At 38.8% G+C, this 17,402-nt stretch overlaps 1 protein-coding gene, 1 non-coding gene and 1 pseudogene across 2 annotated transcripts; all 3 read left to right on the forward strand.

The window, feature by feature from the left end:
• SNRNP27 (small nuclear ribonucleoprotein U4/U6.U5 subunit 27) lies at positions 1 to 9,255 on the forward strand. The gene is made up of 6 exons (XM_053924293.2): positions 1 to 136; positions 1,263 to 1,381; positions 2,031 to 2,145; positions 2,698 to 2,777; positions 6,491 to 6,555; positions 8,850 to 9,255. The coding sequence occupies exons 1-6, from the start codon at positions 103 to 105 to the stop codon at positions 8,902 to 8,904; spliced, it is 468 nt and encodes a 155-aa protein (XP_053780268.1). The 5' UTR covers positions 1 to 102; the 3' UTR covers positions 8,905 to 9,255.
• Positions 4,264 to 4,424, forward strand: LOC112303156 (U1 spliceosomal RNA). Its single transcript, XR_002974635.1, has one exon. It is a non-coding gene; the product is annotated as a U1 spliceosomal RNA (small nuclear RNA).
• Positions 6,566 to 8,837, forward strand: LOC112303086 (cytochrome c-like; annotated as a pseudogene).
• Positions 9,256 to 17,402: the final 8,147 nt, after the last annotated feature.

The following is a 17,402-nucleotide window of genomic DNA, read 5'->3' on the forward strand; positions in this document are numbered from 1 at the left end:
GTTTGAACGTTTTCCAGTCGGCAGCGAAAGCGCAGTTCCGGCCCCCTCGGAAGTTTTCGCACAGTCGTTTCCGGGGCGGTGTGAGGTGGAGGAGATCTCGGAATGGGTCGCAGCCGCAGCCGCTCTCCGCGGAGGGGTGAGTCCAGAAGCAATACGGAGGGTCTGGGGCTGTGTTGGAGGTGCACCCCCTTTTTTCCGTACTAGGGCCGCGGAGAGACAGGCCCTGTATTCCTGACAAGAGCGATGGGGGGGCTGGGGGAACGACTACCTCGTCCTCCGGATTTAAAGCAGTTTGTTTCCTTTAATAAATTGGGGTTTCGCTGACTCTTGGACAACCTTCTACAGTAACTTTCGTTGTTCTCGTGACTGGCTAATTGAGAGTCAGACTACGGTTCCCCGTTTAATTTCTCAGTGAATGTGTGCAGGTCATCCAACCTTTTTGAGACCGAATTCCCATAATTAGACACTGTAGGTACTATTACCTCGCTTCAAAAACTGATGGGAAAATTAATGTTACATTCCATAACACTCAGCATGCGGTACAGCCTGGATCTCAAATGCTCCATTTTGGGTTGCTCTAGTTTATTATAGTAGGGAAATTGATGTTTAGAATATTGCATCCAGGGAGCTCACGTCGTAAGGTCCTCTGGGCCCCAGGGCCGGAAGTGAAGCAGAGCGGTGGAAGGGACGCGGGGCTCGGAGCAGATCTGGCTTAGACTCTTGGCTCTGCCCCCTGGTCAGTTTCTACGACCTGCAATTGGTCAAGACTTGATATTCTTAAAAGTTAAATGAGACAATCATCCACATATGGCTGTTGAGCCCTTAAGTCTCAATAGGGCTGAATGTAATTTCAACTCCTTAACAGTTAAGGAGTAGTTACATTTATACAAATTATGTCAGCCCCATGAAGGCAACTGCCTGGCTGATGTGCCCCGCCCCCCGGCCGCGAAAATGAGTTTGACAGCCCTACCTTAAGATGTCAACCAGAATTATGAAGTGCTGTGTAACCATAGAGCCAAATTTCCTGAATTTACTACAAAAGGAAACTAAAAATCTCAACAATTTTTATATTGATTATATGTCGAAGTAATAGTTTGGAAACATATGTTTAGTCAAATAACATTCTGTTAAAATTAATTTCACCTTTTTTTTTTTTTTTTTAATGTGGCTAACTAGAAATGGCTCGCATTGTATTTGTATTGGACAGCACAGCTCCAAGTATTTGAGGTAATTTTGGCTCTGCAATCTTGTGTTTGTGTTAGAGCGCAGGCGGTCCCGGTCCACCTCCCGGGACAGAGAACGCCGGCGCCGGGAAAGGTCCCGGTCCCGGGAGAGAGATCGCAGAAGGAGCCGCTCTCGATCCCCGCACAGAAGACGCTCCAGATAAGTGCAGAAAATAACCAGAGGTTTTACCACAAATCCCAGAGAAACTAGTTGTTGCCTCTAACTTTGTTTTTAGCACTTATAAGGCGGTTTAAGTGTCATGAAATGAGGGGAACGTAAGCCCACTTCATTCTAGACCGAACATTCCCATTGATAAATGGGTTAGTAAGTCTCTACTCCTCCAGTTGCCTTTAGGAGTAAAGAGAAATGATGTGGGAAAAGCACTTAACATGATCCTTGGCAAGAATAAGAAATAAGGGTTAGCTTTGTTTTATATTAACTTTTTGTGATAATGGTTTATTCAAGTATATAACCAAGAATATGAGATCTTGGAAGAACCTTACAATGGATCTTGATTCTTAATAAGTATCAATTGCTGTTTAAGTCAACTTTTTGTGTGTTTATGTGGAATTGTTAGAACTGTTTAGTTACATTTTCCTGCCTCACAAAAAGAATTTTAGCCCTAGCTAACAATCAGGGCCTAGGCAGAACCTTCTAACTTATTCTTCCATAAGAACCGGACCCCTGGTTCTCTGGAACCTGGCTTTTGTCCAGCCTTCACCTTTCTGGCACTCATGTGTGTCTCTGCTAATTGACACAAGTGGCCAGGTATGTCTGTTTCTGACTTCTTCACTTATTAAAATATTAGGTCCCCAAGGCGACATAGATCTACATCTCCTTCCCCTTCTCGGCTGAAAGAAAGGAGAGATGAGGAAAAGAAAGAAGCGAAAGAAACAAAGAGCAAAGAACGTCAGATTACTGGTAATGTTATTAGATAAATAACTGTAGGAAGAGTACAGCCTTGTTCAGGTAACTTCAGTCATTTTGATAATTGTATGATTTTTTTTTTGTTTTTTGATAATTGTATAATTTTTTAACATTGAAATATGTTAAGTTTTTTATAGTGTTCATTGCATATGGTTTTGAGATTTTTAATTGTACTTTAGTGAGTTCCTGGTTATCTGTCATGCCCGTGACATAGGAAGGAAAGTAAAAAATGTGAGCATATTCTATTATGGAAGTACCTTCAAAATAAGTGTCATGTCTGACATTAAAAGTTGTCCTGCCTAAAGGCTTCAGGCAAGTCCTTTTAAGCAGTTTCTTCTGTGGAAGGTAGGGAGCACATTCCTTCGTTGCTCCTTAAGTTACATTCTGCCCAAATTGAAGAGGAATTTTTCTTGTTAGACTCAAGTGTTTAGCTAATTGTTTTATATATTCTCTGTTGGGAAGGTAGAATGACTATTAATCTATTACCACTTTTCCTCTTATATATAAAATGGTAAGAGTTTCAAAAATTATAACTTACTTTTGCAGAGGAAGACTTGGAGGGCAAAACAGAGGAAGAAATAGAAATGATGAAGTTAATGGGATTTGCCTCCTTTGACTCCACAAAAGTAAGTAAAATATGCAGCCCATTAAGCATTCTGAGTTGAATTAAGTCATTATGACTGTCCCATTTTTCCATATTCTTTACTATCACTAGTGTAATTTCTTCCACTGATAGGAATTTGTTCAGTTAAAAGACAATAACTATCTGTATGAAGGGCTTTGAAAGCATAGAGAGGAAGCAGTGAGGTGCTGTTGGAATCCAGGAAGTGTTTGCCTGAGATGATGTTGAGTTAGGTCTTAAAGGGTCAGTGTGAAAAAAAGGAGGCAGATCATTTGAAGCAAAAGGAAGAGCTCATGAAAATGCCACGTAGGCATGAAGGAGCATGGCATATTGTGGGAATTTCAGATTCAGTGACTGGTAAAAGGATGCCGATGGGCCAGTGGCTACAGTGAGACTGGAAATAGAAGTAGGAAGCAAATCGCAGAGGGCTTTTTCTACTCTTAGCCATGTTAAGGAATTTAGAATTGATTCTTTAGGTGTTGAGAAAAAGCAGTGATTTTTAAGAAAAGGTGAGATAGGATTATATGTGTGTTTTAGAAAGATGACCCAGGGCAGCACTGGAGCACAGATGGGAGGCAGGTTAGATTGGAGATTCAGGGAGAACTGCTGAGTTGTGCAGGTGAAAGATAATGAAGGCCTGAGCTGACAGGAGGGGCTGGAATGTTGAGAACCATTCAGGAGCCAGAGTTCGTGGTGGTGGGAGTGGGAGTGAGCAGTCGGTGATGACTCTAAGGTGTGACAGGCTGAAGGATATGGTGGTAGCGTTAACCAAGAAAGGGTTATGGGAAGGGGAAGTGCTAGGAAACAGAAGAGGGAAATTCAGCTGCCGGGTAAAGATGACATTGGGTAGCTGCACATTTATCTCACAGCTCAGAAGAGCGTGGATTGGAGATTGAATGCTGTCCAGCCTTCATCATAACACTGGAAAGAATAAGGAAATGGGGAAGGAAAACAGGAGGGATTGTGAAACGACATAAGGTCAGTTATAGTCATACAGAGGAAGAGGAGAGAGTAGAGACCGGGAGATGCGGGTAAGAGAGATATAGGGGAGAGGGGAATTGGAGAGAGGAAGTGGAAAGGGAAGGAGGAAGGAGGGGGCTAGTAAGGATACAAAAAAGGGAGAGTGTGTGTGAAGAGAAGATAGATTTTTAAAACTTTTTTTTTTTAGAATTTTAAGTCTTTAGTTTTATAAATGGAAATTGAGATTTTAGAGAAAAATAATCCCCTTGCCCTAATTTTGTAGTCCATTGAGTTGTGAATGGAGTGGTGTAATTTCACATGCTGTAAGAGTTTCTAACCAATGTGATTGTGTAGGGTGCACATGTTTTTTTCTAAACGACAGTGTAGCCCTGGCTGGTGTGGCTCAGTGGATTGAACACCAGCCTGTGAACCAAAAGGTCTCTGGTTCGATTCCAGTCAGGGCACATGGCTGGGTTGCAGGCCAGGTCTCCAGTTGGCATTGATGTTTCTTTCCCTCTCTTTCTCCCTCCCTACTTACCTAGCAGGGGAGATACTATGATCGTGAAGGTAGTTTTCTCAGGGTGAGCCTCATCCATTGCATTCTGGACGTACTGACCCCTGCGATTTCCCCAAATGTGGGAAACCAGCTGCATACTTTGTGGGAATAGGAGACTGCTTTTGCATTCTCCCCAGGCAAAAAAAGACAGTGTATAACTAAGGCATGACTGTTTTGAAGTGAGAAAATTAAGAATGAGCTCTTATTCTCACAAATGGTTATGTGAACCCCATTTTGGAATTTAATGCAATTCATGTGTCAGCTTTCTTTCCCTTGAGTATTTGTTTTCCAAAGAGTATTTTATAAGTGAAACTATTTACTAATGTATATATATGATGCATAATAACATCTCTGAAGTAAAGCAACACTAATTTTATTGTTCTTAGAACAATAGAGAGGGAACTTATCAGAATTATTTTCTTTTTTGGGGGGTGGGGTTACTGTTGCCTAGTGTTTGAGATTCCTGAGAATCGGATGTAAAGATGAAGTCTGACTTGCTTTGAAATGTGGTCTGTACTGACGATGTTTGTGTATAAAGGAGAAATTAGGTGAAAATTTGTGGATCCCATAAAAATTATTGAGTACTATCAGAACAGATGATATCAGTTGTTTTTTAATGACATCTACAAGGATGCTAATCTAGTTTATATACAGTGGGCTTCACATGACTACCAGTTATAAGCTTGTTTGTGTTTTTCAGTAATGCGTATCCTGTTATATTTTGTCATAGATCTATAGTGGGACCTTTTCGTATGCCGGTGTAGTCACTTATTTTCCCTTCCATTTTAACATTTTAGAAAAATTCAAAGTGCGGTTATATTTATTAATGGATAATTTTTTATCACATCATGTAAAAGAAAATAGGGCTATTAATATACAACTCCACAAATAGTTTTTCAAAAATCATTAAGACTTTAGCAATTGAAGTTAGTAAAAGGTTAGCAGCATTTACTTTTTTTCCAAGCCAGTCTTTCCAACTCATGCCTACCTCCTGTTCTTTAGAGGTCAAAATCATACACCTCAAGTGATATATCCAGTATTCTCCCCTTCCCCAAAATGTAGTGAAAACAAGAATAGAAAATTAAAAACAAATGTATTTATTTTAGCTCAACTTCAAATATGTACCTCATTTGTACATGCCTGTAGGCCAGTGAATAAGAATCCTTTTTTTGCCCTAACACAGATGTCTAATAAGTGTGCTACACAGATAGGGTACATTCCCATGAGTAACAGTAGGGGAAGGGGCAGGTTGAGGGTCATGTGCGTGTGTATGTGTGAGAGAGAGAAAGAGGGCAACCAATGATGCTCACACACTGAAAATCATTTTCTGAGCACTTGCCAGTTCTGTGGCCTAAGATGTGAGAATGCAAAGGTGACTCACAGTCATATCCCTCCATCACGAAACTTTCAGTCTCATGGGAGAAACAACATGAAGTATATACTATACATCGTGATGATGCAGGTTGGAACGTGGAAGGTACTGTGAGGAAAGCCCAGTTAACATTCTGTGGGAGCTAGACAAGAGAGCCCTTCCTGCCAGCTGGATCGTTTGAATTGGGCCTTGAACTATGTATAAGAACCAGATACTTGAAGATTGGGTGGGAGGTGGGGTGGTGATTCAGGCATGATGAACAGAAAGTTTTGAGTTAGTGAGTTAACTTGGCTGAATCAAAAGACTCAAAAAAGAATTAATGAAAAAGTATAGATGCCACATGAGAAAAGGCCAATATACAAGTGACACTCAACATTATATCTGGTTTTCTGCATTCTAATTTTTTATTTAAAAATCCAAATTACAAGGCCTGTGCATGGGATCTAGGTAAATGGTGACTGATCCAGCTGTGATTTGACAACAAGAATTTTTCTAGATAAACTGTCTGTAATTTGTATGTGGTTTCAAAAAATTCTTTGACTAAAAAAGGTTAGGATTTGCTACTCTATTTCCCTGCATACACAAACCTTGAATGTTTGTGGGTTTGAATAATGTGTTTGCTTACATGTGACTCTAAAAAGGTGAACAGAATTGTAATACTTGGGAGCTCATGGGATATCATCAGGATCTGAAAATTCTTTCTCTCATTGGACTACCTCATTTTTAGATGCATCTTGTCATTTAAGTATGTCTGTGGGGTCCAGCTCTTTTCATTAAGGCATTTAATATATCCTTCTGTTTTTTATATTTGTTTATTGCTTTTCTCCAGGGAAAAAAGGTGGATGGCTCTGTAAATGCTTATGCCATAAATGTGTCTCAGAAGAGGAAGTACAGGTATGCATAACACCCATTATTAAGTTTGAACTGATGATATAAATTATGTGCTTGGGAAAGAATTTATTATGGGATAATTGTGTTTGTAGGAAATGTAGCAGTTTTCCATATAGTCCCTTGTTTGAATCTTCCTTGCTTATAGTCTGGTGTGTTAATTTCCAATTTACATGTGAACTAATAATTATTATAGAGAAGGGTAGTTGGCTTAATGTTTTAGGACTCTATAGATAGTTCTTTCTTTAAAACACCATTTTTAAAAAAGGCTTTAAGCTTTAATTTCATTATAATTATAGATTTAAAATACATCCCTCCTGAATTACTTACTTACATTGGTTATATAAGGATTTCAACTGTAAATACATTCTTCTGTTAAGTATAGAGATTTTACTAATACCACAGGACAAACCAATTCATAGTTGAAATCAGAGTGAAATCCTGATGAATGGAAAAGTCAATACATCTTCAAACATTTCCTCTACCTTTACCACTGATAAGAGACTTAACATTCCAGTTAATTTAGAATATGAATACTGTGTTTTGAGAATGCTGTGAGTTAAAGAACCAGAATCATCATTGATAATCCTTTGTAAAGTTGCCTTCAAATAAAATTTTAGGCATAGAACAGGATGTCAAGCTTGTGAGTGGGAACCTCTGTGTTGTGTGCAACAATGAGTGGTTTAAAAATGGGTGGTGTTGAGAAGGGCAAGAAGATTTTTGTTCCTAAGTTTGCCCAGTGCTGTACTGTGGGAAAAGGGAAGGAAGCACAAGACTGGGCCAAATCTCCATGGTCTGTTTAGGCGAAAGACAGGTCAGGCCCCTGGATGTTCTTACATGGATGCCAACAAGAACAAAGGCATAGCCTGGGGAGAGGCTGCACTGATGGAGTATTTGGAGAATCCCATCAAGTATATCCCTGGAATAAAAATTATCTTCATTGGCATTAAGAAAAGTACAGAAAAGGAAGACTTGATAGCTTATCTTAAAAAAAGCAACTAATGAGTGACAGTTGGCCACTGCCTTACTTATTACGAATGTCTCAGGACTTTCTTATGTGCACCATATTTCCATGGCCTCATGCATCAGCATGTAGTGCATGAGGGGCTGAGAGGACATTTCTTTGGGGCACTTCTGATGTAAGTAAAATGGGCTTGTAGTTAAATGAGTATGATCAGCTTTTTGAACTTTGATGGTAATTTTGGTTCATTAAGTTCTATCACTATTTTCACCTTCTAAAAAGGTGGTTGGACTTGATTCTGTGTTCAGCTTTTCACAGAGACGGTGAATGCCATCTCAAGACCTGTAGGAGATTGGTTTCGTATTTAGATTTCTGTAACTGGCTGTACTAACGTGTTTAAATACTGAGGAAATCCCTTCACTGTTTCTTAAACCAGCAAGACTCACTTGTGTTTCAAATTGTGTTCATTAGCCTGTTGAAAGGCAAGAGCTGAAGATAAGCTGTCAGTGTCCGTTTTATCTTTTTGGTCCTAACTATGCCAGTTTAATTTAAATTTCCTGTATCTAAGCTGTTGCCTTTTACTGAATGAAAAGCATTTTAGTGTGGTTTGTGTGTAATATCAAATAAAGAATATTTAACACTTCTCACATTTTATAGATGATCTATAAGGTCAGATGCTTTTAAAATTCAGTGTGACAAAGTGGAGTAGCAAACTTTGTGAATTCTTTAAGTCAAAGTTATAATTCAGGATTGTCTTGAACAGCTATTCAAAACAACTGTGGAGTTACTGTGTATGTGTGACTGGTAATGGCACTTTTGCCAACTCAATAGAAGGACTAAAGTAGAGGAGAATAGATCATCAACACAAAATTGTGATTATGTGGTCATAAGGCTTAATATGATTAAAAGTAAAGTGGCAGATTAAAAAAATTAAGTTTTATGGAGAACACTAGTACAGTATGCAGTTGGATTTGCTCCATGGGTACCCATTTTGGAACTCTGCTCTATTTCCTTAAACTAGGTGTTTAGTGTCACCTGAAATAAATAAGGATTTTCAGTTCATTTTTTAAAAGTCTGTGGGATCTTCCCAAATAGTTTTGAAAGTATATTTCCATATTTCTTTTTGGATTTTATGGAAATCTAAAATACTTTGGCTTATTTTGAAAGTGAAGTAGTCTGTTCTTAATGTACATTAAGTAATCTTGAATCCTTCTTACCCTAAACTTTGCCACCTTAAAGGTGAATTATAGGTTTACTCTCTGAAGCATGTGATTACTTCTTATAAGAGGAGTCCAGAATTTTTTTAAATAAACATTGAAATTTTTTCTTCTTGTCATAGGCAATACATGAATCGAAAAGGTGGATTCAACAGACCTTTAGATTTCATTGCATGAGAATTGAAATGTTGAAGAATGGTTTTTCCCTCATTGTGATCAGAAGAGTGGACATTATATTTTATATTTCATATTCATCAAAGCAGGATCACAGTCTTTCCTCCTTGTAAAGTAAGAAAATTTTATTTATGATGTGTGCAGTTCACTTATCCTGCCTCAGAAGAAAGGTTAAATAATTATACTTTTTTCTTTTAGGAAATATCATTTGGGGCAGTCATTAACCCCATTTTTTTTTGTTGTTGTTCTTACTCCTGTGGAAGCTATATATGTTTTCGTTTTGGATGCTCATTAGGACTTTTTTAAACACAAAGTAATTTCAATGTAAGTTACTCAAATAAAGCAATATTTCTACCCCTTTGTATTTGATAACTATTTAATTACTATATAAAAGTATTTTCCTACACATTTTCTTTTTTCATACATAGATTTAGATATGATTCTTAGAAGTTTCAAAAGTAGAAGAATGAAAATGTACAACTGGATTTTTTATCTTTTGAGGGTTTTTTCTTCAATACCATTTATTACTTTCCCCCTATTTTAAAAGCAATACATGCTTATTAAAAAATGGGAGAAACCAAACAGTAAAAGAAAAGCTAAAATCACCTATAGTCTACCCCCAGAAATAATGTTAATGTTTCGGTATATGTCTTTCCAGGTGCCTGTGGGTGTATATTTCTCACTCGTATCCATGAGATCAGGATGTATATGCTGCTTTCTTTGCTAATCCTTTTTCTCCCATGTATTGTGAATATTTTTTAAAGATTTTATTTACTTTCAGAGAGAGGGGGAGGGAGGGAGAAAGACAGGGAGAGAAACATCAGTGTGCGAAAGATACTGTATTTTGCAGTGTGTAATGCACTCCTGTGTATAATGCACACCCACGTTTTAGGCCTGAACTTTTAGGGAAAAAAACCTTTCATTTCAGTTTTTTAATTAATTAATATTTAGATAACTTGGTTTTTGTATTATAAAGGAATTTTAACATTTATTTTTGAACATATTATGGTATAAGAAATTTTATGTAACAAACAACTACAAAACACAAAAACAGATAACAAAGTATTTCAGGCACTACCTATGTATGATACACATCCTTATTTTTCCCTCAAAAATTTGGGTAAAAAGTATACGTTACAAACAACAAAATATGGTACGTTGATCACTTGGCCTCTTGCACACCCCCACCTGGGGACCCGGCCTGCAACCCAGGCATGTTCCCTACCCAGGAATCGATAGCAACCTTTCAGTTCACAGGCCAGGCTCAATCCACTGAGCCACACCAACCAGAGCAGTTTCTTAATATTCTTACATATTCTTTGGAAACTTAGCTTTTAGTAGGTACTTGGTTGTATCATAATTTATTATTAACTAATTCTTTGATGAACATTGGCTTCCCTCCCATGATTTGCTGTGAGTAGTATCCCTGTTCTGTTCCAGGTTTAGTTCTTACAAAAGAACTAAAGGTGTGTGTGTGTGTGTGTGTGTGCGCACGCACCGTGCATATTTCAAGGCTTTTGATGTATATGGCTAGAAAGGTAACAATCAACTCTCACCAGCGAAGTGTGAGCATTCCCACATGTGCACTAATGTTAGGTGTAATAATTTTTTTAAAGTTTCCAATCCGATGAGTAAAATACTGGTGTTTGGTTTCAATATACTTAATTTCTAGGGAGAAAGAACATTTTAAAAACATGTTAGCCATGTATATTTCTTTTGTGAAATGCTAATTCCAAATCTTGGATCCATTTGTGTTTTAGCAAGCTTTTTCTTATTTGCAGAAAGCTCTTTTTATATTGAAGATAATAATCATTACCCATTCTATTTCACATTTCACTGATACTTGACACTGTGGTTAAATTTTAAATTTGAGGGTTTTTTTTCTTTTTTTAAGTAATACAAACACAACTCAGACAGCATAAAGCAGGGGGGTCAAACTCATTTTCACCGGGGGCCACATCAGCCTTGCAGTTGCCTTCAAAGGGCCAAATGTAATTTCAACTCCTTAACAGTTAAGGAGTAGTTACATGTATACAGTCCTAAAATTATTTCGGCCCTTTGAAGGCAACTGCGAGGCTGATGTGGCCCCCGGTGAAAATGAGTTTGACACCCCTGGCATAAAGGGCATTGTGTATTTTTTTCAGAAATATTCCTTATGTACATAAAGATATATCTTATTTTATTAATCACATGTAAGCCAACTTTACACACTATTTTGCACCTAGCCTTTTTTCACTTGTACATCTTAAGATTGTTTCTTATCAGTACATGTAATATTGCCACTTTTTTCTTTTTATCACCAAGTAGGGTTTATTCCAGAAATTTAGAGAGCAGTAATGCAATTCATGGTATCCACGTGGCTTCTTCTGTATATCCTGTTACAGGACTCTCTTCAGCTGGTCTTCAGACGGTTGGTTGTTGTGTAGTTTAGTTGTAATTTTGATGTGGTCCTAGGAGGAGGTGAGCACAGCATTTCCCTACTCTACCTTCTGCCTCTTTTTTTTTTAAGGGCAGCAATTAGAGTCTACTGTAGAACAGACTATAATTTGCTTTAAATAATGCCCCATTGAAGGGCATTCAAGTTTTTTCTAATCTTTTACTATTTTTTAAAAATTCTGTAGTCACTATAAGTATATGATTTTGTAAGTGTCTTTAGCTGGATTTTTAAATCCTTCATTGCATTTGAAATTTGACCATCTATTATAGTTCTTTAAAACTCTTCTGGCATGTTATTCCCTACAAAGAATAGTATGACTGCATTGCATAATACAGTGTACAGAACCTTGGTTCATTTAATCCCTATGAAATATAGCAGGTATTATCTCCATTTCCCAGATGAAGAAGCTGAGGCTTTTCAGACCATAAAGGCAGAAATCATTGGTGTTTATGCCAATAACTGTGCCTTCAGTGCTTAAATATTTGAATGTGCTACACCCATTGCACAAGTGTCACTACCTCAGACAGCTGGATTATTTTGTTGGACTTTTTGCCAACTGAGCTAAATAGAATCCCATATCCCTACTCTTCAAAAGCTTGTGTATGTGTATACCATCCATGACATGGACTGTTTCTAACCACATATGTGCACACCCAAGGAAATCAGACCCAATTATTTTAATAGGAAAGCCAAAACTTCTGGAATAAAATATATACCCCAGACTAAATTACAGGTCTTTGAATTGTCATCTTAGTATGGTGTTAGTAAAGATTTGACTTGAGATCCTCAAGGCAGCACATTTCGTAAGGAAATAATCTGAGAATATCTGGAAGCTCAATAGATTTGTACACCATCAGCCAACATCAACAAAACAGAGAAGGAGGAAGTATGAAAATTTAGAGATAAGACATCTCTGATCCTGAGAAGTCTTGGTTTGAAGGATCTTTTATCCATCAGATTGTCTGATTCTATAGGAATAACAAAGATGGAAGGATATCCTTGTTTTCTAACAAGCTGCTGCCTCTAAGCAGGCATAAATTATGCCAAATCTTCTATTTCTAAGTATCTAAATGTTAGGAGTGTTCCAGGGTTGTGTCCCTGGATTTTCCAATCTCTGCCCTAGTAAGTCATCTATTTGCGTGACTTCAAACATCTGTCTTGGTTCTCAAATTTATAACTCCAGCCTGACCATTTTACCGATTTCCATGCTTGTATATGCACCTGGATTATTAGACACCTCAAATTTCTCCCATTTCCCTGCCCAGCGCTCTTGGAGGCTTCCTCATCTCAGTAAATGGCTCGTTCCTCCACTCACTTCTTTGTTCAGACCAAATCCTTAGGGTCATCCTTGACTCCTTTCTCCTATGCAGACTTTTTTTACTCAGAGTATATTTTGGATGCACTTTTTTCAGATCCATTGAAGTATACTTGACATAAAATTGTAAAATATTTCAAGTATACGTTGTAGTGATTTGATGTGTTGAAACTGTTCACCACCTATACTAACTGAAGCCATTGCTCTGCCACGACTACTGTAGCTCCTCCTAGTAGCTCTCCTTCCTTCTCTTGCAGCCTCAGTTTATTGCAGCAGTGGTGAACCTTTTTAAATGTGCATCAGATCACATTGCTGCTGCCTCTGGTATTTTTCTGTCACTTAGAATGAAGTCCAGTCCTTACTGTGGTCCAGAAGCCTGAACAGTCTGGACCCTGGCATCTCACAGCCTCACCCCCTTGCTACTGCACTCAGTCATGCTGCTCACCTCCTTGCTGTTCCTTGAGAACAGGTCTGCATCTGCCTGGAGACTTCTTCCTCCCAAAAGCGTTCCTCCCCCGCCAACACTCGCACTCCAGTTTCGCATAGATGGCTTCTTCATGTCGTTCAGGTCTCTGCTCAAAATAAGGTTGTTCCTGAACATTTTATCCAAAATATCAAATCCCCCTTTCCTCCCTTAATTCTACTTTACCCTTTTTTTTTTTTTATGTTTAAGAAGTTGAGATACGATTCACCCTTTTAAAGTATACCATTTCAGTGGTTTTTAGTATATTCATAGAGCTATGCATCCATCAACACTAATTCCAAAACATTTTCCTCACCCCAAAAAGAAATTGTACCCATTAGCAGTCATGCCTCATCCCTCCCACCACAGAAACCACTGATGTACTTTCTGTCTCTAGAGATGTGTTTAATCTGGACATTTTTATACAAATGGATATTTCCTATAAATGGAATCATACAGTAATTTTGTCTTTTGTGTCTGACTTGTTTCACTTAGCATAATATTTTCAAGGTGTCCATGCTGTAACATGTACCAGTACTTTATTACTTTCTGTGGCGGAATAATATTCTGTTCTATTACATACATTTTTCCTTATAGTTTATCAGGCGATTGGCATTTGGGTTGTTCCACATTTTGGCTATTACAAATAATACTGCTGCGATCATCCGTACACCAGTTTTTGTTTAATTCCCTTGGGTATATAACTAGGAGTGCAACTGCAGTGCAGTTGAACACAGAAAATATAATCATTCTGTGTTTGACTTTCTGAGGTTCTGTAAAACTGGCACAGCTGCGCTGTTCTGCATTCCCCCCAGGAATGTATGAGGGTTCCAATTTTTCCACATGTTCAGCAAAGTTTGCTTTCCTTATAACTAAGGAAATCATCTGCCCTGTCACAGTTTTCTTTGCCTGACACTCTCTATATCCGTTTATTACTTTCTGGTTCTTCCACTAGACAAGAAGTAATGGGGGCTTCTGCCTTGTTTGCTGCTACAGCCCCAGCGCCACACGACGCCTGACACGGAGGGAGGCCGTCAGTAGATATCTGCCAAATTGGCAAATATGGTGCAGTGACCTTTCTTCACTTGGCCACCTCCCTTGATTTTTACATTAACCTTCAGTTACCAAAGTAATAAATGGACACATTTTCCCTGTAAAAATTTTAAAACATCACAAAGCTAAATCCCTTTGAACTGTGCCCCTCATTCCTGGTCCTATTGCCCCTTCTTTGCACTGTACCTTTCCAGACATTTGTCTATGCGTGTATGTAAGTAACAGAGTTAGAGTTGGAGATGAGGAAAATACATTGTTTGGGATTTTTAAAACATTAGTAATAAGCTGTAGGGCTTATTTCACAACTAATTCAATACTGCTTTGGAGATCTTTCCATGCCAGCTTATGTACCTCTGCCTTTTTTTTTTTAGCTGCTACATAGGGTTTTGTGTAGTATATACTCAGTCTATCCAAAAGGCATCCTGCCATGTAGTATAAAAATAGAGACATGTATTGAAGACACAAGATACAAGAAACGTTGTACACAGGACAATGACGCCTTAGTCCCCTTCAAAGTAGCACCTTGGGACCTCACACAGTTCTCCAGCCGTCATCATCTGCCCCGTCCTATTTACCTGAATCTCACTGACAGTCTGAAATCTCTTCCCTTTCAAAGATAATTTTAGTTTTAGGAAAAGCCAGAAGTCACAGGGCACCAAATCTGGGCTGTAGGGGACTTGAAATCACCTAGGTGATTGGATGTTTCACCAAAAAACCCTAGGAGATACTATGTATGAGCAGATGTGATGGTGTGATAAGGCTGCCAATCACGAGTTGCCCATAGCTGCAGCTTTCTGAATCATTCCAGTAGTTTCTGCAGAGGGATGTTCAAGCTTATTGCACAATTTATTGCAGATCTGTTGCTCTACTCACTTAGTCACTTTGAATGAGACAGCCACACAGTACACATGCTCACTCAACAGTGTCTACCACCTCCACTGACTAGTACAGTGAAGTCATCATTGTTCACACATGCACATTCCAGTCCACTCTCCGTGGCTGCCAGGTTACATCAATTTCATGCAAACTGTTCTCATTATATTAACGGTGGCTGGACTTTTCCCAGACAGACCTCATATGCTACTGTTTGTTTAGCCATTGCTCTGTTTTTAAAATGACAAATATTTGTGGAGTAACTAATTTTAGCAAAGTATTGTTTTTAAAGGTTTTTTAAATTAATATCATGATATTAGATGTCATAATATTGGAGTGTCCAAAGTAGCCACAAAGAAGCAGATTGATGTTATTGAAGCAGGAAATTCCAGTCCTGATTTTTTTTTTACACTTTGAAGAACAAAATTATTTCCTCAAAATTTTGATTTAAAAAATTTTACTTTAATGTCATAGTGCTTAGGAAATGTCCAACTCAGTTACAAGTAAAGTATTTTGCTTCCAGTTTTGGAACTTTTTAGACATTTAAGGGTTATAATATACCAGTTTTCTTTTCCCTGCCACTCTGTGAGGTACTGACTGAAGAATTAGCTCTCTGGACTTCCAGCCAAGATGGAGGCGTAGGTAGATACATGTTGTCTCCTCGCACAACCAAAAGAAGGACAACAAATTTAAAAACAAAACATGACCAGAACTGACAAAATCGAACTTGTACGGAGATCCACCAGCCAAGGAGTTAAAGAAGAAAATTCATCCAAACTGGTAGGAGGGGCAGAGATGGGCAGCTGGGGTGGAGAGGACTTGTGGCAAGGTGGCAGCTGGAGGATCGGGGTGGGTGAGGCAGCGGCTGGCAGAGCAGGCGATCCCGCATATGCATGCAGATAAACCAGAACAACTGGGGAGCGGGACAGACTGCACAACCCAGGGTCCCATAGTGGGGAACCCTCTAAACCTCTGACTGAAAAAATCTGTGGGGGTTGAGGTGGCAGGAGAAATTCCCAGCCTCCCAGGAAAGTTCGTTGGAGAGACCCAAAGGGTCCTAGAACGTACACAACCTCCCCACCCCGGGAATCAGCACCAGAAGGGCCTAACTTGCTTGTGGGTAGTGGAGGAAGTGGCAGAAAGCCAGCCAAAACCCGAGCAAGGGGCATTATTCCCTCTTGGACCCCTCCCCCACATACAGCACCACAACGCAGTGAGACATGGGTTGCCCCATCCTGGTGAATACCTAAGGCTCTGCCACTTACTACATAACAGGCCTGCGGAGACAAAGAATGGCCCAAATGAAAGAACAGATCAAAGCTCCAGAAAAAACTCAACTAAGCAATGAGGAGCTAGCCAACCTATCAGATGCAGAGTTTAAAACACTGGTAATCAGGATGCTCACAGAAATGCTTGAGCATGATCACAAAATAGAGGAAAGAGTGACAGCTATGCAAAGTGAGATAAGGGAAAAATGTACAGGGAACAAATGGTGAAAGGAAGGAAACTGGGACTTAAATCAACAATTTGGAGCAGAAGGAAGAAAGAAACATTCAACCAGAGCAGAATGAAGAAACAAGAATTCAAAAAAAATGAGGAGAGGCTTAGGAATCTTTGGGACAACTTTAAATGTTCCAACATCTGAATCATAGGGGTGCCAGAAGGAGAAGAGGAAGAGCAAGAAATTGAAAACTTATTTGAAAACATAATGAAGGAGAACTTCCCCAATCTGGCAAAGGAAATAGACTTCTAGGAAGTCCAAGAAGCTCAAGAGAGTCCCAAAAAATTGGGACCCAAGGAAGCACACACCAAGGCACATCATCATTACATTACCCAAGATTAAAGATAAGGAGAGAATCCTAAAAGCAGCAAGAGAAAAGGAGATAGTTACCTACAAAGGAGTTCCCATAAGACTGTCAGCTGATTTCTCAAAAGAAACCTTCCATGCTGGCAAGGACTGCAAAGAAGTATTCAAAGTCATGAAAGGCAAGGACCTACATCCAAGATTATTGCATCCAGCAAAGCTATCGTTTAGAATGGAAAGGCAGATATAGTGCTTCCCAGATAGGGTCAAGTTAAAGGAGTTCATCATCACCAAGCCCTTATTACATGAAATGTTAAAGGAACTTATCTAAGAAAAAGAAGAGGATCAAAACCTACGAACAGTAAAATGACAACAAACTATCAACAACCGAACCTAAAAAAACAAAAACAAACTAAGCAAACAACTAGAACAGGAACAGAATCACAGATGGAGATCACATGGATGGTTATTAGCAGGGAGGAGTGTGAATGGGAGAAAAGGCACAGGGAGTAAGAAGCATTAAATAGTAGGTACAAAATAGACAGGGGGAGGTTAA

The sequence above is a fragment of the Desmodus rotundus genome, chromosome 5, assembly GCF_022682495.2.
Source record: "Desmodus rotundus isolate HL8 chromosome 5, HLdesRot8A.1, whole genome shotgun sequence".
Taxonomy (NCBI): domain Eukaryota; kingdom Metazoa; phylum Chordata; class Mammalia; order Chiroptera; family Phyllostomidae; genus Desmodus; species Desmodus rotundus.